This window comes from Pavona decussata, unplaced genomic scaffold (genome assembly GCF_977016875.1).
Source record: "Pavona decussata unplaced genomic scaffold, jaPavDecu1.1 SCAFFOLD_180, whole genome shotgun sequence".
Lineage (NCBI taxonomy): Eukaryota > Metazoa > Cnidaria > Anthozoa > Scleractinia > Agariciidae > Pavona > Pavona decussata.
Genome location: NW_028145590.1, coordinates 2087508 through 2108502, shown reverse-complemented (window position 1 = coordinate 2108502; position 20995 = coordinate 2087508). Strand labels below are relative to the sequence as shown.

General features: G+C 37.6%; 1 protein-coding gene across 28 annotated transcripts in view; it reads left to right on the top strand.

Annotated features, from left to right (window-relative positions):
• LOC146463215 (hemicentin-1-like) overlaps positions 1 to 20995 on the top strand; it is a 77510-nt gene that overhangs the window by 12820 nt on the left and 43695 nt on the right. For 26 of the 28 annotated variants that reach the window (XM_085084688.1, XM_085084674.1, XM_085084668.1 and 23 more), the window contains exons 2-9: positions 9830 to 9902; positions 10568 to 10879; positions 12687 to 13010; positions 13345 to 13447; positions 13984 to 14192; positions 15406 to 15550; positions 16558 to 16685; positions 17566 to 17850. In XM_085084688.1, the coding sequence (XP_084940814.1) occupies positions 9848 to 9902; positions 10568 to 10879; positions 12687 to 13010; positions 13345 to 13447; positions 13984 to 14192; positions 15406 to 15550; positions 16558 to 16685; positions 17566 to 17850 (1561 nt within the window). In that variant the 5' untranslated portion in view covers positions 9830 to 9847. Of the gene's footprint in view, positions 1 to 3595; positions 3635 to 9829; positions 9903 to 10567; positions 10880 to 12686; positions 13011 to 13344; positions 13448 to 13983; positions 14193 to 15405; positions 15551 to 16557; positions 16686 to 17565; positions 17851 to 20995 lie in introns of those variants that run through there. The other 2 variants (XM_085084666.1, XM_085084669.1) reach the window with 2 other exon arrangements.

Below are 20995 nucleotides of genomic sequence, written 5' to 3'. Positions count from 1 at the left end.
TAGCACTTTGTTCTTTTAGTGCAAATTTGATAATCAACTTTAGCTATTGTGCACAAGGGCATCGATGTTTCTTTACGGTGTCTTAAATACAGCACCTTCCATTAAATATAGGGTAACCAACAATGTTAATACAGTTCTGTGGCCGGCAGGGTTTAATTGAATGATTATTGAATTTTATAAAGTAATGGATGCAATCGGCGGTCGACATATTTTGGGCTGTTACAGGCTTTACTTCAGCTTTCTTCGTTTTTCATGGCTTTTGATCTTAATGCAATAGCTCGCACTTTTTCTTTGAACGTAATCTGTACATCAGATGAACGTATAGTACAAGTCGGACCATCAATGTCTGCAGATTTTCCTTAAAAGCGGGAAAGATTTTTAATAACAGATGAAAGTCCTGTGTTAATTTTAACCGGTACGGAATTGCCTGTTTTGCACAAATACTTAGCGAACGGTGAATCAGTATACTTGTAAAATAATAGTGTGGATTCTCTTTCCCTCCCTCGCGTGATTGCGTGCCATAAAGATACCTTGAAGGAGTTCTTTAGGCATTCTATTTTAGACAATTCCTGTTTTTCTTCGTCGAATGAGAGCTCCAATCTTTAATCTAAACTTGAAATGCTGCAACAACAAGGAAACCGCAGACTTGGGATTATGCCTGCTTATGGGTTTTAAGTACAAGCTCAGCCGGGATGCTAATCGATATTAAATGGGTGAATTCTGCCAAAAAACGTACTGTGATAGGTACTTATAGAGCAATTCATGGCCTTTGAACCGTGCACGTGGTAGGCTCAAGTCATGAAGGCGCTCGTGCGACCGGTATGTATTATGTTTAGTTAAGATGGCGATAGATTGTTTGACGACCACATGGACTTGATAGGCCGCTTACTACAAGCGGTTCTTTGAAAGTAGACGTTGATCATTCTGGAAAAAATACTTCGTGAATTACAGAAATTACTTCTCCTCGTGGAAATGTTTTGCTGTCAATTTTCATGTCACTGCCATAATGCATGGTTTTATTTAAACCCCAGCCAAGATTCATTCATCCACTTTTCAACTCTTCAACGCCATTAATAGCATCATGAATACCTTGGCAAATAGGTTAACAGTGTGTGTCTGAGCCATCTGTGGTCTAACCACGCTTTTGACTATGAAGCATTTATCAAGCATGTGGGACACCAATTTCACATTTCAAACAGAAGTAAACTCCTTTAACTTTCCTATAGTCTAATGGAGGTTATTACGCCACGTTGTCAGTTATTAAATAAAAGCAAGCAAAATAGATGTTAGTTATAATTATTGCTTTCATTGTACATATATTAAATCACATCCGTCTTTAGGTATTCTAAATACCCCTCAGACGGTAGGACTTTGGAAGCTGGCTGTTCTAGCGTTTTCTGTCTTTGAACAACACAGCAGTGCATTGATAAATAGCGTGCCAAAACCTACCGGCGCTGGCGTTGGTAAATAGACTGAATGCAAACACAATCAGTTGCTGTTTCGTAGAGGCTTAAAGATATAAGCAAAATAGGATATGTTAAATACACTATGTAAACTAAAATCACTAACTATATTAAAACATTTGTTTTGTTTGTGCTGAAATGGTTGGCAAGGGAATTGATTATGACTCCGGGTTTTAACAATGCAGGGATGTCCGGTGAGAAGTTAACCTACTAAGAAGAATACTTGGCAGATGATGAATGCGGTGCAGTTGATGAAATGTAATTGATTATTGGAAGAGTGTAATGTTAAACCCGTTTTACCGACAAGCTCTGGTCTTTAAGGTTTCATATTTGACACATCGCAAGCTGCGACACACCGTTGGAATTTCGACTTCATACGTTATCGTCTACTAATAAAAAAGAAAGTTTATAGCACCGAAGCCAAATACGTAAACAATTGGTGCACTTTGCTGTAACACGAATGGTGACTGAATCAATGAGTAAATGAGCGGATGGAGGCCTTTGACCACTATGTCGGCAAGGTTTATTTTGGGAACTTTGGAACATTGAAAAGGATTTTACCCGCCCTACAAATATTCTTGCAAGCAAACGGTGGATCGTTTTGACACAGGGCGCAAATGATTATGAAAAAATAAATATGTTTACTCTTGCTGAGTATCTATTTCATTCGTCGCTCCAACAATAGAAAGGTCATGCCTTGGCGCGAGCCACTGTATACTGGTAACCTCACTAGGCTGTCATCTTTGCTGAGGCCCATAAAATGCATTGGTTTTTGAACTGGACAAGATTCTCAAATTTTGCTTTCAAAATCGCTGGATATGGTTTAAAAAAACCCCGCTCCTTGGATAGGGAGTGTTACTAAAGGCATTTGGCACCCTAGGATTTCAATACAGACTCAAACCGAATAAGCTCCATCACCTTGTACACCGTAATAAAAACATTCCATAAGATGAACATTGCTCAATAGTTTTGAGCTGAATAGTCACACTTTAGGATTGCCATCTAAATTCTCAAAACAGTGGGACACTTTGTACAGCATAATAAATGGCACTGCGGGAGAATGTTGCTTTTGTACTTGACTTTTGATTTAAGTGGCAATACTTTAGGATTCTTTCGTGGACTCAACAGTTAGAGCCATCATGTACAACAGAATAATCGGCACCATAGGAAAGTACTACGCTATATTTAAGTGATAACCGTCATTAACTCGAAGGTTACTGACAGTGGCACATAAACGTGACTCTGTGTACTACTCCTGGAGTGAAAAGGTGTGTGGACAATCGGCCAGATTTCTTGCTGTGAACTTAAGAGATACACAGCCTGATTGCAGAAACAGGGCAGGTATAAAAACAGCCATCTTCAGCACCAAGTGGTGCACACTGAGAAAAATAACAAACGGAATTCGAAGACTGAAGTGATAACAAGCAATATTTATGGTTTAAGAAAGTGAAGCGTTGTTTATTTTTAGAACATGCGGTACTGTTGTAGTTAGGTCCCCAGTAAGTTAAGTTCGACGATTTCACGTACATGGTGTTATAAAAGTCTGTGTTAAGTATTCCATTTGTACTTAAAGTGAAAAAGAAATATCGGATTTCGTTTGTATTATTCTACGGAGTCGGATCTGGGTGAAACGTCGAAGAATATAATCTGGGCTTGCCTCCAAAATTGGACGGTTTTATCTCTGAACTAAATAATACTCTTACCTATTATGGCTGCGAAGATAATGAAATCACCACTTAGCTTGTCTTGATTTTTTACAGGGAGTTAGTGTTGAGCTTAGGAATAAGGAAGAGTAAATAAAATTTAGCGATTCGAAATATTTGATCTTAATCTGAGAAAAAAATACAAAGTAAAACAACAAAAAGTAAAAAGTATTTCAGAATCACGTGTACAGTGGTGCTCGGGATTTTGTAGGGAAACCTCGTGTGTTTATAAATCGCGTGTTCAATTGCAGTTGTAATTAAAAAAGGAATAAAAACATTCTTTTCGTGCGTGGCTGTCTTGGAGTCTCATTAGCCGAGTTGATGAGAGGTGATTAACACCCCAGGTTACGAGTGCGCACATAAATCCAGACACCAATTTGGACATCTCCTCTTACTCGTATTGTCTATCCACTCAATTTCCTGCAAAGGGACAAAGAGGGCTAACCAGTTAGAGCCACAACGAAAGAGGTATGATAGTTTTTTTAAACACTGGAAAGGAAGCGTATATTAATCAATGCATTATCGCTCTGTGTTGCTATTGGTTACTGTAGCCTTGTATTAGGGTACCGGCTGTTCGATGTACTGAGTCTTCGTTTGTCTTGGGTCAAATTAATGCTCGATTGTCAGTTTGATATTTTCGCGTGTCTTTGCAGTGCATCTATTAAAGATCGACGGTAATTTACCTTCGTTCTTTTCTTAATGTCCTTGACTACATTCTTAGCTTTAGTCTTAGTAAATGAAATGGGAGAGGTCCTGAACCCTCGTTGAATGGCAGTGAAGTAAAAATAATGTATACCTTTCTTATAAACAATTACTAACGCTTTTGATTTCTAGGCCACCCAGTGATAATGCCTCTGGCTTTACTAACCGAAATACAACTTTTAGGAGACCAAAGGTGGGATTCATTTTTGTTTTCAAAAATTACTTAAGAGCTCCACTAATTATTCATTGAAATTTCATGGCAATATGGTTGACTAGCTGGCTTCCCGCTTGATTTCCCTAGCCAAAGTCGGAAATTGTATCCGTAAGAGTCGCCAAGAAATACAACGTGTAATCCCAAACGGAGATGGATTCTGTTTTGAATGAAAAATTTACGATTTCTGCTTGCAATCGCCCGTCGGAACATTTTCACTACTATTTAGACAAACGGTCAGTCGTAAATATGGTGGTAACTTTTCAGTCTGAAGACAAACCTATGTTGTAACCAATTGCAATACGTGAAAGTTATTGATTAGTATTGTGGTGCTACTTATTATGCTATACAAGCGGTGCTGAAAACTCATTGTTTTTTTCTTTTTGCATTTTATTGGTATTTTGTAAGCTGAGTCATAAGTAAATATTGTTTGTTTAAAGGGAGTCTTAAAGAGTGACCATTGAAATAAATTATCTAATTGATCAATACTTTCCCATCTTGCTGTTTATGTTTTTCATGAATCTATGGTTGAAATCCTAAATGAGACCAGTTCCGCGGTTTTATTCATTTGGAGTTGCAAGGGCATTTCTAATGATCTTTGGTATTTTAAGAAGGGTAAAAGGTTATTAATAGATTTTAGTCTCATTTTGCAAAATAAAAGCGGCTGAGCAATTTGTCTGTAATGTATCCAAATTTATCGCTTTTCTTGATAACGTGACTGCAGAAATGTCTCTCAAATTTAGCGAAGACGAGGGATTTAAAACCCTGTTGTGCTTAGGCTTGATATGAAAATGGACAAATCAAGTCGAAGCATTGACTAAATGCACCCGTTATTCGGATGTCTCAGGGTGTTGTCCTTGGACCGAGAGTTGTTTAACTGATTACATTTATTTCTCAGTTTACTAATAAGACTGAAAAACTAGTGTACTTCAGGCCTAACAAGCTTGTTTAATTTGAGTAGATTATTCTGAATGCCTGTTGAACAGCATGTTAGAACACGCAAACTTTACGCAGCACATTTGCAGACAGATGTGTAGAGAGCGCCTTTCCGGTCTAGGATTTTTTAATTCATTTGAGCAAAAAATAACCCTTCTTAAAATAGTACCAGACGTTGACCCTTAATATCAAAGCTTCAAAGTGTTTTTTTGACCAGAATTCGTTTGGAAAGTTTACGCCGAATAGGTGTAATCTCTTTTGTAAAGTTGGGGCAGCATGCACGCAACGCAACGGTAAATGAAGTAAAATTTAGGTACTTGGCATTAAAGCTTGATGGATTAAGTTGGTAGTTTAGAAACAACAGAGTAAAAAAAAAAAAAACCTAATGCTTTGAGACTTGGCACACGTAAGTCTACTGAAGTGTTTTCCTTGAGGCTAGAGTATGATACATGTCATTCACCTGCAGAGCCTCTTAGTTGTTACCTGTCTCCTTTGCGTCTAGCAGCACACGACAGTTCGAGCCCCAGCATCAAAATTCATATTCTCCACACTCTTCTCCTACATTTTGTATGGTCCCTGTTAGGAGAATTTGTTTGAACATCAAGACATTTTGTCTTTTCGTGATGATTTCCTTTATTCTTATGACTAGCATGCTCGATTGAGTAGTGCTGTTGTAAGGAGAATTTACTTACTGATCACAGCAGTAGAATGGCGCTTGTAAATAATTCTTGACACTGCCGTGCAACACAGGACAAGACAGTTTCCAGTTGTGCTGCACGACTGAGTATACGATTTGGCTCAACACGTTTAACTAGTCATATCGTATTACTACTGCAGTTTTGAATGACAAAAAGTCGATTCATTCGCACATCCGCTAGTCATTGTCTTGTGTTGGAACAGCTGTTAAATTTGAGTGAATTAAAAAAAAAATCGAGACTTGCAAGTATGAAACCTTCGATACAGTCGTGTCTGAGCTTCACAATACAAGCGTGAGATTTAAAACGTAAACTTGGCTTAAGAATTGTTAAGTCAGTTCAAAAGTGAGCAAAATATCCCTTCAAAGGACTTTGTAGGTGCTGAAGTTATTTTGGGGGAAAGCTTGTTATTGGAGAATTTTGCACTTTGAAATTGGCTTGGTTTCACATTAAAAAGAGCTTGAAACGCTAAGCCAACATTATTAAAACAGCTAACCCTAACACATTGTCTGTTTTTCTATAGACTCCCTCATCACTTATAGTGCTAGAATGTTAACTGTAAGTTGCATGACGCGATGGAGTCAACAAAGTAAAGTTGAGTTAAAATGTCGTCCTTTTGCAAACGGAAATCCAGCGAATCGTAGTCGAGAGGGCGAGCCTATATTTGGAATTTTATAGTATGCTATCCCTCTTTCTATTTAGTCAACCGCTAAACCAATTTCAATGCAATGGATTGTTTCTTTAATTTTTATTGCTTTAGCTAGTTATACACACATGCATACACATGAGTAGAAATGTAGTTATTGGAAAATACAGAATATAGCTCTGTTGCCGTAAGATCTTTGTTTATGCTACAAAAACACGGTAAAGCGACAGCCGGTATAAGTCCATGTCCAGTAGTTGTTGATCCAATTTCCAATTTTTGAAGGGTCTATTATTTCACACATTTTCTGCTTTTCTATAGACTTCTTCGTCACTTGCATTCACTAGAATAATAACTGAGAATTGCATACAATACAATACAATACAATACAATATTTATTTTGCCATATACAACAATTACAGATGGAAAGAAAAATGATGAAATTGACGAAAGAAAATAAAAGGCGAGAAAACTTGAAAAGAAACCACGAGGCTTATAAAGTCAGGCTTCCTCGCTTTTAAAAAATAATTATCTATAGCTATAGCATGAAGTGATGGAATCAATTAAGTTAAATTCAGCTAAAATGCCGTTCGTTTGCCAACGGAAATCCAGCGAAAAACCGGACGCGTTATTAACAATGAAGCTTTGAACTCAGGCTACACTTATACGAGTGGCTTATTAAGACTATATCTTTTTGCAGACTCATCAAAAAATAATTCACAATGGCCATTATGGAGTTAATCTTTCTTCTTAATTCGTTTCCTGTTTACTTAACCATTTCAGCGAACAATTTCGATTTCTTTGTAAATTCCTATTTATAGTTTTTAATTGCGTGGGAAAAAAAATTCATTTGGGCAGGAATAAACTGGATTATTTCATTACGACACTATTTGCCTCTCGTACCAACGTCAGCTAGGCAAGAGTTTGAAAGAGCAACAGTCTTCAATTCGCGACATATCCATATTTGTAAGTTCAACTTCATTTTACTTTCCTGTTCCCTTCGGTACGGTTATCTGTATAATTCAAGGGGCGATGTCACCTACTTTTAGTGTTGATGTGAACGGCCAAAATTTAAACGTATTTAAATCGAAGGAATTATCAAAATAATGGTTCAGGTTTGTGAACAATTATCCTACTAGTGCACAGAAACTAGTGTTAATTATTCTAGAGATTTTTCTGTGCACCGAGTATAATGAATCTGCAAAGACTTTTGATAGTTGTTCGAGCAGAGGTGATAGATCAAAGAAACGGGAGACTGACCCCTGAAAATAAATATTTGTAAATTTGTTTGGAAGAGGGAAGTTTTATTATTTGATTACTTCAAAAGCTATTCAGTAACAATCGTGCCACGGTCATAATGGAAAGGCTGATTCAAGTGTTCATCTAGAATATTCTAATTTGCCTACAGCTGCGTGTAGACGTCGTCAATTAAGCACTAAGGAAAAGGAAATTTCCTAACTCTTTGCTTGAATTGTTAAGGATAGTTGGTAGATGGCTTCTTTTTATTTTAAACTTTCTATTTTTTTCACCAGTGGCTTTCTTCACTTGATACACACTACATATACCCACGTTTGATTTATAAGACCTGTATGGCTGCTTCAAGGCGTATGACCCCTTGGCTGAAAATACCATCCAATAAGACATTTCTTTTTAGCAGCGTGTCACATGAGATCTTTGTCACGCAAACACTTTTATTTGATGTTGGGAAGATTAATTTAGTCACGAATTCACTAAACTTCGGAACATGAACGAATGCTCTGCTCCCCAGAATAGGTGGCCTTAAAATAAGCGGCGTGGAACGGTGCGAATCAAATCAAGTCCTTGGCAAAAGAAAAAAAAAAAAGAAAAAAAGGAAACAGTCACATTAGTTTTGTCGAACTTTTTGAATTGTGACAAAACGCCGCGTCAGACTAGCCAAGAACACTTCACAAGTTTTTGACAATTTATTGCGTAAATTTCAACACGTGTTCGTGCGGTTGGGAATCCTTCTGCGATAGAGGGCCAGACTCCTAACATCTTGAATTTGCGAACGGGACTTTGGGCGTGATGCTTAACGAGTTTATATTACTTATAAATTCTGAAGGTCTCTGAAGAGTCTCTTGGCCGAGTTGAATCACAGTGTTGGTGAAAGGGAGTAAACTAGAATTTGTCTACGTCAACAGAGTGTCCCGGATTAATCGATCATCACGTTTACTAGCTTTTTCACTTTTGACCACGTTAAAGAACGTTCACAAAATTATCGGAAGCTATAAGCTAAGTGAACCCTTGGCCGGCTTATTGGTATATCGCAGTTTTATTGCCTTGGCTAAAAGATTAGTTGTCGCTTAAAAGAAACTTAACCGTTCAGGCAGAACTGGCTTATTCACTGAATAAACAGTGCACGCAGACGAAATCAGAGGATATAACAATGCACAAAAATAGCCATATATAATTAATTTATTTTTAACTATATTCTTACACCATTTTAGAAGACAGACGAAAGAAGGTCAATTCCATATATTTCGGCATTTTTTTATCGAAAAGTAGAAAATAATAGACTTAATTAAACTATTGGCTGTTTTTTAATAGCATTGGTCGTGTGGATCATACTAATTAAAAGGCAATGGTTATAGAGCCTGCCAAACGTCTTTGTTGTATGCCTTTGTTAGCAGTTTCGGCCTTTACCGTGCACAAACCACAAAATGTTTTGAAATGTGTTGATTTAACTCACCAATACAAACGTTCCTGTTAAGATATTCAACTGCAGTGTGAACGTTAAGACAAAGGATTGGGTACGGCCGCGGCCCTTCCAACATAAATTGCAGCACCATTGTTAGCAACTTTGAAGTTGGCAAGGTTTCATAACCATTACCTCAGTTAACTATGTGTGAATTAAAGAAAGAAATCCAAAGGAAAGAAGCGTACTGAAGTTATTAATAATTAAGTAGGAACATGAATAATTTATGGACTAGTTTCAACTTTGACCCGGTCAACAGGGACAACATTTCTCATATATTTCTCATTTCTGGGTAAAAGTTAGCCGGGCAAAGAGGGTGAGACGCTTAAACGGACCGGCTTCTCTGTTCGTATAAAACAGGCCCTAGGTGCTAGCATGGGTTTGCAGTCATTGCAAAACATGAAACATGCGCTTTCATTTATGCAAATATGCCAGTTTGACCTCCTACGACGGATCACACCAGATCAAATAGGCCATTTCCGAGTTCCTTCGGACCTCATTATGAAAGCGAGGTTAAGTGCTAAGCTTTTCATGTGAAAAATAGTTTTCATTCTTTTTCATATGAAAAGCTTTGCACTTAGCCTCGCTTTCATGATGAAGTTCAAATTCGGCAATAGCCTATTTCATCCGATTCTCACCAGCATTCCGCAGGTTTAGGAAAAACGTCTGAAAATAATCGAACAATATGTTAACGTGGGTGAGGCATTCATCTTTACCTTTCACGCAATTTGATTAACGGCATTCTCCTTCTTTTGTACAGGTTACGTGCCGCTACGGAATGTGGAGGGTATCTACCTCAATTTGGGTATTGGCCCTGACAGCTGTAGTCACAGGTAAATCGTTTGTTTGAATTATTCCTTATGGCAACAATAATTATAAGTAGCTATATATACATCCAATCAGTATTACAAAAGCAAACGCTAGCCTAACCAAAAAAAAAGAATAAATGGCAGATGTATTTGATAGATGTATTCACGCTTCCGAGTTGACTCATATTCCAATCCTAGCAGTTTGCGGGATGTTTGTCCCATGAACCTAGTTTAATGGTCAAGTCTCACGAGTCTCCTGTAGCTCAGTTGTAGAGCATCCGAACTAGTAATCAGAAGGTCTTAGGTTCGATTCCTGTTGGAAGAACTTGGATATGCTTGTGTCACTGACTGAAAAAAATACATTGACCAGTTTTACAATTTTCAATCGCAATTCAAACCGGTTAAGGCGGCTTAGACCGTACGAACACATATTCAATTCCACACTAACGAAATCTGGGTGTCGGTGCTTAGTTCTGAGTAAGGCTAAATTAAGTCGCCACAGATTTAGGTAAGATTTGAAACACGGCCTCCAAGAAAAGCAGCATTTATTGTTTCATTTTTAGTTTTTTTACTCTTATAATTGTAGTTAGGTAGACAAATAGTTAGTTGATTATGATAATTATGTAACTGGTGGAATTACCGCAATAAGGAAAAGACCTTTAATTTGAACTGTTTTTTCTCGGTTTCAGGTGAAAGCAGCCCTCCAGTGATAACAAATTTTCTGTCCAAGGACTTGGTTAATCCAGAGGAAGTCAAATTTAACGCTACAGAAGCCTTTAGACTCCCGTGCAACGCTAATGGATCAAACTTAAAATGGACCTGGAAACACAATGGTAAAGAAATTGAGGCTTACAATGACAGTCGCTACACCCTCCTCGAAGACGGTACCTTGATAGGAAACTATCTATTAGCTACTGACGGTGGCACCTATCAGTGCTTTGTGAAGGATGAGAAAACTGGTGCTGAAGCGTTCAGCAGGAAGCTCAAAGTTGCAGTTACCGGTATGTATAGCTTAAAGTGTGGGAGTTGCTTGGAGTTGCACTGCAAAATACAACTGCAGTTCTGTATTTGTTGAGAAATTTTATTCCTTTCTTTCTATTAATAACAACGAAAGACAAACTTTATTTAAGGTAAGAAATTTAGAACGATTTCTCCAGCTGAAAAAGGCATGACTAATCGAGAAGGGTGGATAATTACGCAGTTAATTTTTAACAATAAGAGCACAAAATAATTTTAAAAAAATGCTACGACAACAACTGTCTTCACTTAAACAAACTTTCATACATTTTGCAGTTCCTCTTTGTGGTACAGTTTAATTATGGTTTGTTATGTTTATTAAGGTGGTTCCCAGTTTAGAGGCTGTGGATGCATCCTGAAGTATGAGCCGATTAATATGAAAGCTATTTTAATAGTTTGAAAGCATCATTTGCCCCGAGTTTTGTACTGTTTCTAAAGGAAGCCTCGACTCTTACAACAAATTAAACAGAAATTGTTGTTGTCTCTAAATTTCAAAGCTTAGTTTAAAAGGTGGAGACAGCATTTTTGTGTTCTAAAAATTTGATTTTATTGTCTTTCTTTTTTGCCTTATTTTTATACGGTTGCCCAATTATTCTACACAAAAGAACGTCTACTTGTGGCGATAACGGCAACCTTATGACGTCATAATATTCTAAGTGTCGACGCGCTGGAAATTTAAACGCGAGGATTAGTGATAGCCATATACGATTTTTAGAACACTAAAATGTACACTTTTAACCTAGGATTTGAAATTTAGACACTATTTCCAACAATTTAACGACGATTTATTCTCGGAGCCTTAGAGGAACATCGTAACTTGTGTACATGGAAATGAAACCTATTGGGCAGTAATATTCATATGAGCGAACCATATTTATTTGCTAGAAAGAGCACCTTTAAGTTAGCAAAAAGGCCGAGGTCGAGAGTCTTACCTTTTAGAATAGCGAAGATTTAGTTTCCTAAACATTTAAATTTTTGCAAACGTTTGTATGGAGTCCAGGACATGTGTATTCTTATCTATAAAGTCATTCATGGAACAACACCTACTCCACCTCGTACTCTACTGACGCTTAGAAGTAAATCACGTAGCTTACGGGGCGAATTGTTTCTTGTGCAACCTTGAGTTATTGCTACCAAATATGGACTAAACACTTTTAGGTACTACGAACCAAAAATCTGGAACTCTCTAAATGATGGGCTAAGACTTCTCCAACCCTTAAAAAAATTGTATCACGCGCCAGAAAGATTACCTTTGACGTATGTAACTGCTCTCTGTGCCACTGTTAGACTGTCGTTGATATTTCAATTTTAGTGGCACTATTTGTAAAAATGATATCGTATCATGATGTAAATAGCCTTTTAATTTTGATTAATTTGTTTGTTTATTTGTTTTATTTCATTTGATAGTTATTCTAAACTCGACTTATTAGCTACTTAAGCTAGGAGCCTAATAAACTCCAGGTCCTCGAGTATAAATAGAGTTTTGTTATGTATATTATGAGACGGGCAAAACTTTCTCGTTTCCATACGAACGTCGACTCTATAAAATTTTCAGATTCAACGAGACTATAGCTTCACTATTTTGCAAGACAAGACTCACAAACTTGGACTTTTTTTTATAAAGTTAAGGTGCTCTTTCCAGCAGTGCTACTAGTAAGTTACATACACATAAAGAACAATTGGTTATATATAACTTTTGAGTCTGTGAATGAAATCCTACAATGTGATGCTGCTTACTGCTTTTTATGCTGCTAAAGGTGGTCATAGCAATCGTCTTTCTTTTCCTTGTAGTTGTCGGGAAATTTATCAGTCCAAAGGATGAAGTCGTGAATGTCACTCTTGGTAAACCTTTCGTCTACGATTGTCCACCTCATGAATACAGCTATGGTGTCGTGTTTAGCTGGGGAAATTCTGATAGCAATGGACGTCACACATTCGCCAGAAACGATCGCCGATCAATCTCAAGCAATGGTACCTTGTTTATAACGTCCTTGACACAAGAAGACATCAACGAGATAGAGTCTTACAAGGGCATAAAGTGCATCATCACTGGTGCTAATTCATTTCGGGAATCTGGGACCCTGAGGCTGAAGAAGATTGGCAAAGTTCAAACAGGTGAACCAAAATAGAATTTTGATCATCTATGACGGTTGGTGAACGCCACTCTGCCTGAAAGGAGGTGGGGAGGGGGAAGGTGATGGGGGGAGTGGCGAGGAGAAACTGCGTGTGCAAAATTCAGGTATTCATTTGGTGGTCGATGGATAAAGTGAGGCGTAAGAGGCGACTTCATATAGAATGAAACCAGTGGCTGAACAAACCAGATGACTTTCCTCAAGGGCAAATTTTGTGGCCCAACACCGTTGACCCAGCATTAGCATTGCTGTAATGACTCAAGATTGAATTTAAAAGAATATTTTTAATACTATTGTATATCGTTCCCCTTGAACAGATTCTGAAAACTCTACTCTACCGTCCTGGTCTGCGACACCAAAAGCGGAAGAAACTGCTGTAGAAGGACGAAATAAGTCTTTGTATTGCTTTTCTTCAGGGAGGTTAGTAGTAGCAGATGAGATTTTTTTAGACATATGCAGTGAGGACTCTAGTCCAGAGTTACTGTCGCTTAATTATCTCTAAAAAATGCCTGGTTTTCCCCAATTTTCTTCTTGGATTCGAACAGCCCTTGCTAAGATCTGATTACACGCATAGCAATAATTATAAATTGTGCATAAATATCTCTGTTTTTGAAGGCACCGTCCTTAAGTGTTCACACGACAAGATCGTATTTTCTAATGTTAAGTTGAGACTTACCACAAACAAAACATATGCAGCATCACATAAAAGTAACGCTAGCGCTTAATCCTTTAATTTTAAAGATCACCAATGAATATTTCAGCCAACTACATGTTCCTTTTTCAGTACTATAGCAGCTCTCGTAAGCTTGAAATGGTTTCAGTTGTGTAGCAGCCGTTGTGGTTTTTAGGGTTTGTTCTATTGTATGCTAGAAGGGTTGCCTGAGACCTTATGAGAACTACTAAAATAATTGTCCACCTTTTTACTTCACTGAATGTTGCGCTTCTTTTTGTACTAGACCATCACCTGAAATCACATGGAAAAAGGATGGTCAGAGGATTGGAAACAATGAGAACTCTTTCATTATTTCGCGCTCCTTTTTTGGGAGACTTCTCTTCATTCAGAATGTCGACAAGGAAGAACACGAGGGCACTTACACTTGTGAAGCTGTGAATGCTTTGAACGAAGAAAGTCTACTCTCCTTTAGCACTTATCTGAAAGTGGAAGGTAATCGGCGACGTTACTTTCAACCTAACAAGGACAACGTGTCACGTAATTCTCAAAAAGTATCTAACTGATAAATAAGCCCATTTTTAAATTTTTAGATAAGGCCGGAATGAGAGACTGTACTCCTCATGCGAATAACCTAATACAGCTGAGTTCCATTTTGACGTGGCAAGTAGGGCTGCGTACTTTGTGCCGAAACGAAATGCGTCGAACTTTTTTTTTTCGCGCGCAAATTTGACTAGCCTCGCCGCCAGTCATTTTGGAGCCTCATCATGTGTAGAAATACATTATAATAAGTTATACATAATTTATTATAATGTATTAATTTATAATTATAATTTATTTATGCACTGACGAACCGTTACCGTATCGATAGTTTTGTTGCATGAGAGGTGCAGCGTTTTAACTGGTTCTAATGCACTTCATAATACGTCTGTAGTGGTCCCGGATGAAAAAGAGTATTCTGATGGGTTCCCATGAGCGGTCCTGATTTTGCTATACACGCAGCTAAAGGCCCGTTTTAAACGGCTTCAACATGCGTTCAACACAGTTGTTGAACCAAATGTCGGGGACGTTTGGACAGATCATTCAATATTGTTGAAAGCGTCAAAAGATGTTGAAACCTGGTTGAAAGTGTGTTGAATGAAATTTAAATTGGTTCAAACTTTTATTCAACATCGATTCAACATTTCCTTTGTTCTTGAAAATGGTGAATGGCGCTGAAACCGTTTGAACACTCCATTCATCAAACATTTGCCCAACATCCGTTCAACTTTTGTTGAGCGAATGTTGGGAAAATGTTGAGACCGCTTAAACGGGCCTTAAAATGTTTGTGTGACCCTGCGTCTTCTCCAATAGTGGCTCGCAACAGCAAACCTGTTTGACTCAACATTTAGGAAAAGGAATGGGGATCCGTTTATATAGATAGGTGTATTCTCACGTTTGAGCCAGTAGCAAGTACCTTCATTCCTGGATTCCGTTTTTTTTAATACCAAAAAGAACCATGTTCGCTACCTACTGGAAACCAGCTTTTAGTTGACAAGGACGGTCTCAGTACGAAAGAGTTTGAAGGATTTTCACCTCGATCATGCCAGCGTGATTTTCTTTCATTCGTTCGTCACTATAGCACAAGTTCATATACTACTCTCGTTATTCTCTCATCCGAATGTACACATAAATATATACGCTTAAATTTTTTTCTTTGGTTTGTCAGTTCCTCCAAAATGGAACCCACTTCCTCCACCCAAAAAGATCGACATTGTCATAGAGTACAACAAGACAATGGAATGTAACGTGGATGCAGACCCTGCACCGAACGTCACGTGGTACAAAGATGGAAGACCGCTTGAATCTTCAAAGTAAGTTTTGTCTTAAGGATAGTGATTTGGTAACTGCTCAACTAAAACCCGTCCACAGGGGGCGGGGGTTGTGTTACATGTTAATTGTACTTCAAGTGACCTATCGAAGGCATTTGAGTCCAATTCGTACTTGAATGTTCTCTCTTCTCTCGCTGTCCATGCGAAACCTGAGGCCGGGTCTGCTGATCGGTGAAGTTATCACGTGAAGATAGGATCATAACCTTAGCGAGCTGGGGACGTTAAGAGAATAAACTGAAAATTTTAACATTGTAAGGGGAAATTGTTTTTGAATCTTCCAATGCTGTGCATGACTTTCGGAAGTTCTTAGTCGACTTGAGAACTAAGCGGTTAATTCGTTTAGTTTTATGAAATGTTGACCAAAATAACATCGTGTAAGAATGGCGTCATTTAGTCAGAAACGTCTCTGAGCAAGTTGAATGAGAGTTACTGAGAACGCGTGGGAGAGTTGACAACACATCAGTTGAATTCAGCGCTGTGAGCTAGAGTTGATGAGCGCACAGATAGATCGATGGAATTGAATCAGACCACCCTTCAAAGTGGTAAGGAGGAGCACATGGAAATTAATCACCAATCGTATGAAAGTGGGTAGAAGTTATTTTGCTAAAAATAGAGCTTAGGGGAGCGAGCGATGAAACAAGAAACAGAAATTGAGCTCTTGCCGACTCTCGTGTTTGTTTCATGCCCGCTTTTCTAAAAAAGCTCAATGAAGTTCGATATAATATCAAACACTCGAAAGAGTTCAACATCGGGTGAAGACCTCTTTCGAGCGTTTGATGTGGCTTCTCGAACAATTAATAATTCTTGGAGAAATTCCAAGTGAAAGTTCACCAAATTTTATGATAATTAAGATCACTTTTCCAAACCTCCTTCACGGTAGTGAGTTCCTTCATTTTCTCTTCATGAATTGTTAATGACTTTGAGAACAATAATTCTTTATTGTTTCTCTCTGATGCTTTACTTTTTGTTATATTTTTCTACGATCATAGAAATCACAACCTGGATGGCCACAAGTTACATCTGATTGATGTTACTCTTGATGAAGTTGGGATGTACCAGTGCGAAGCTGTAAATACACATGGAATGATTATTTCATTCACCTCAGTCAGTGTATTAGGTAAGTGACACTTTGTCCACTGGACGTTCAAACGTCAGCAACTGAACTCGCTCTTTTAATCCAGCGGAACGCTGTCAACCCTCCTCCTCAGCATTTTAGTAATTAGGCTACTGAACCTGTTCTCTATTTCAAATTTATACATTTTCTTGAATAGAGTGAGACAAGGTGGAGCAAACTTTCCTGGTTAAGGCCTCATCCACAATAATTAATTTTCGTTTTGAGGTGCATGACTTTCTATATCGTTTTTAGGATCGTCCATCCTAAAAGGACGCAAAGCGGATGTCTTTATCTCGAAAACCGAACAAAAACGTTGAGTTAGTGATGTAGAGTGATGCATGATTAATTCAGATTTGATTAAGTTTGGGGTTGGAGTAAAAAAGTTGGAAGCAGGAAGCCACAAACTGCCACTGAACTTTTTTTGAAATCTATCTTGAAAATTGGAGTATGACATGTTACCGGTCACGTAATTTGATATTTTGCTTGGCAGCCGCATTTTATACAAGATTTTTGGTTTTAATGACAGATTTCGAGGTTTTGTTTTAAAATTGTCTGTTTGCTAGCATTTTCAGTGTTTCTCTCGGTAGTTTGGATAACTTTTGAATCAATTTTGTTGATTTTTCGATGCCTGGAAAAACAAAATCCAATATGGAAGCTGTACTGAGATAACGAAGTCTAATGACGTCATGTGACGTTATCATACATTTTGTGGATTCTAGAGGAAACAGCTTCGAAGTCACTGTATACCTTACAAGTCTTATTACTCTTGAATTTCTCAAGGAAGCTGGGAAGGGGAGGGGACGGGTGTCATACACTCTTTCAGGTTATTGAGTCGTTTAGTCAGACAGTTCGATTTTATGTCAATGTATTTTCGTACCTTCAGTTTGGAAGCCATCATTTGATGACGTCCAATTTGGTCCCTTTAATGTGCTGAATAAGAAAGAAGCCAGGTTGCCATGTCAACCATCGGCCGCACCTCGCCCTTCATTCCAGTGGTACAGAGAAGGTGATCTACTAACGTATGACGAGAACAGCCGCTACAAGCTGGAGGAGGATGGTACATTGGTTATAAAGAAGGTAGACAACAGCCAAGACGCAGCAAACTACACTTGCAAGGCTGTAAACTTCAAGGGCACGGATTCCGTCAGTGCATTGCTAAATGTACAAGGTTAGAATCGACTTTATGATACTGTTTTCTATTCCAGTTCCTGTCTTGTTCTCGACAACCTTCTGGTGCTATTCGATAGTTAACAAACGTTCTTTATTTAGCCTTCTTAAAGAAGTGGGATAAGTACTATACTAGTAGGATGCTAGACTAATACAAACACATCCATTAGGCCAATAAAGCTATAAAAAGCCAAAAAATTAGAGCGTATAGTATTAAGATAAATAAGCTACACTTATACCAATACCACCATCTCTTCAAAAAAGCCAGAAAAAGCCTAAAATAAGAGTGTATAGTATTGGGATGAAAAATAAGTCTAAACTAAAAACCAACCACACCATCACCCCCTAAAAGCTATAAAAAGCCAAAAATTAGATTGTAAAGTAATAGGGTAAAAAAAAAAAAAGGCTGGACTTATACCAACACCAGTAACACTCCAAAAAAGCGAGAAAAAGCGAAAATTAAAGTGTATAGTATTAGGATAAAAATTAGTGTCAACTAATCCCAACACCACCATTATTTAGAGTGTAAAATATTAGGATAAATATTAGTCTAATCTAATACCAACACCACCTTCACCCCACGAGGCTATAAAAATCGAAAATTAGAGTGTATAGTATTAAGATAAAAATTAATGTAAACTAATCCCAACACCACCATCATTTAGAGTGTAAAATATTAGGATAAAAATGTCTAATATAGTACCAACACCACCTTCACCCCATGAGACTATAAAAATCGAAAATTAGAGTGTATAGTATTAGCATAATAGTTAGTCTAAACTTATACCAACCCAGCTATCGCTCCCCAAAAACTATAAAATGACGAAAATTGGAGTGCATTGTATTAGAATAAAAAATAGACTAGACTAGACTAGACTAGACTACTAGACCATTATTAGTCTGAAACAGCCATTCGAGTATATAGTATTAGCTTAAATATTAAGCTAAACTAATAATAACACCGCCGTCATTTAGAGTGAATAGTAGAGGGGTAAAAATTAGTCTAAACTTAAATAGCAACACATCCATCACTCCATAAAAGCCATCAAAAGCCAAAAATAAGTGTATAGTATCAGGATGGAAATTTGTCCAAAAATCATAGTGTATAGTATTAGAAGTAAAATTAGGCCAAAATTCAAAGTGTATGGTATTAGGATGAAAACTGGTCCAAAATACATAGTCTATAGTATTAGGATGGAAATTAGTCTTAAATTCTTAGTCTATCGTATAAGGATTCAAATTATCCCAAAATTCATAGTGTATAGTACTAGGATGAAAATTAGGCCAAAATTCATAGTGTATAGTATTTTATAATAAAATTTCGATCGCGCGCTGATTGGTTGAAACAGCGTGCTTTATCAGAGTACAGATGCACGGAGCAACGGTGTCACGCCATCAAGCCGTTTGTGAAATTCCCGGACTTTTCTCTCGGTTTTATTTATTTATTATTATTATCATTATTATTATTATTATTATTATTTTTATTATTATATTTATTATTATTATCATTATTATTATTATTATTATTATTATTATTATTTTTCGATCCAGACGTCTTTTATAACCTAGAAAACGTAAACGAGCTGGCCATAGACCATCCTGTGCGCATATAAGGTAAAAAAAAAAAAAAAAACAGTACAAATAACACGGTGATTGAAAGTGAGGTTTCCGAAGAAGTTAGCGACTAAAACACAGAGCCAAGTAGAAATATAAACAAACAGAGATTTGCAAACAGTCATGTCAACCGACGAAATGGTCGAAATTACATCGAAGGCAGAGACGATAAACACCAAAGATAGCATAAAATGGACAGCTCAAGTTTTAGAACGAAAGGTGTAAAAATGTCACAAGCTTAAGCAAGTGTTAAAAGGTCCCTAAACGCTCGTTAGCTATATTCTCGTACAAAAAGATCAAACAAAAAATTGAGAGAACTCAAAATTTAATTAGCTAAGGAATACACAAGTATATAAGCTTACAAGATCCTTACATTTTTGGTGCAAGTGCTATCACGCCGCATCATGGCCACCTCCGCTCACCGCAATGAAGCAAGCCTCAGAAATTACAACGCTCGCCCTTCGAGTGAACAACTTACAGCTTGTTCAGATATCCTCTCTGGAGCATTGAGTGGGAAGCCACAGCAGTCACAGCAGCCATTTCCTAACGGTGTCAACAGTTCGAACACTCCTCTTGCTCCCGTGAATTCGACTGTTGTTCATTCACAAAACACAGCGCAGCAGTTGATTTATTACCGGCCGCAAGCTTTAAAGCAGTTTGTTTTTGAATTGCCATGTTGATGACGTCCAGATTTTCACGCGCCACAAATCCACCTGATTTCAATGAACATTTTACTTTTCCATCCTGATTTTTGAAAGGGAAAACTGAAGAAGCGCTAACGCTACTGGCGTTACATTCGAACTGAGCGATCTGAGCAAAGTTTGTAAACTTTGATGCCTTGTTTTGACATGTCTGACGGCTGTCGTGTTGTTCATCCAATCAAATCATTTGAAACATTCTAACAAGGATTGTGATTGGCTTATTTTAGCGTGCTTTATCAGAGTACAGATGCACGCTGACGCCAGATCTGTTCGTTCGGAAAATGAAGTTGGTTTTGAAAATGAGGGTGAATGCTAGGGGAAATAAAAGAATTCTTTATCATAAAACAAATAAAGAAGCCTCGGCTGTGCTCTGTTCTGTTGTAAAGCACTTAGGAAGCGGCTAGAGCACTCAACAAGTAGGGAGAAACACTCGACTACGTCTCGTGTTTCCCCCTACACTTCTTTCGTGCTCTCGCCGCTTCCTGCGTGCTTTACAACAGAACAGAGCACAGTCGAGGCTTCTTTATTTGTTAAGGGATGAAAATAAGTCCAAAAAGCATAGTGTATAGAATATACACTATGCAAATTACACAGTGTATACTACTAGGATAAAAATTAGGCCAAAATTCATAGTGTATACTACAAGGATGAAAATTAGGCCAAAATTCATAGTGCATAGTATTAAGATGAAAATTAGGCCAAATTCATAGTGTATACTACAAGGATGAAAATTAGGCCAAAATTCATAGTGCATAGTATTAAGATGAAAATTAGGCCAAATTTATAGTGTATACTACTAGGATGAAAATTAGGCCAAAATTCATAGTGTAT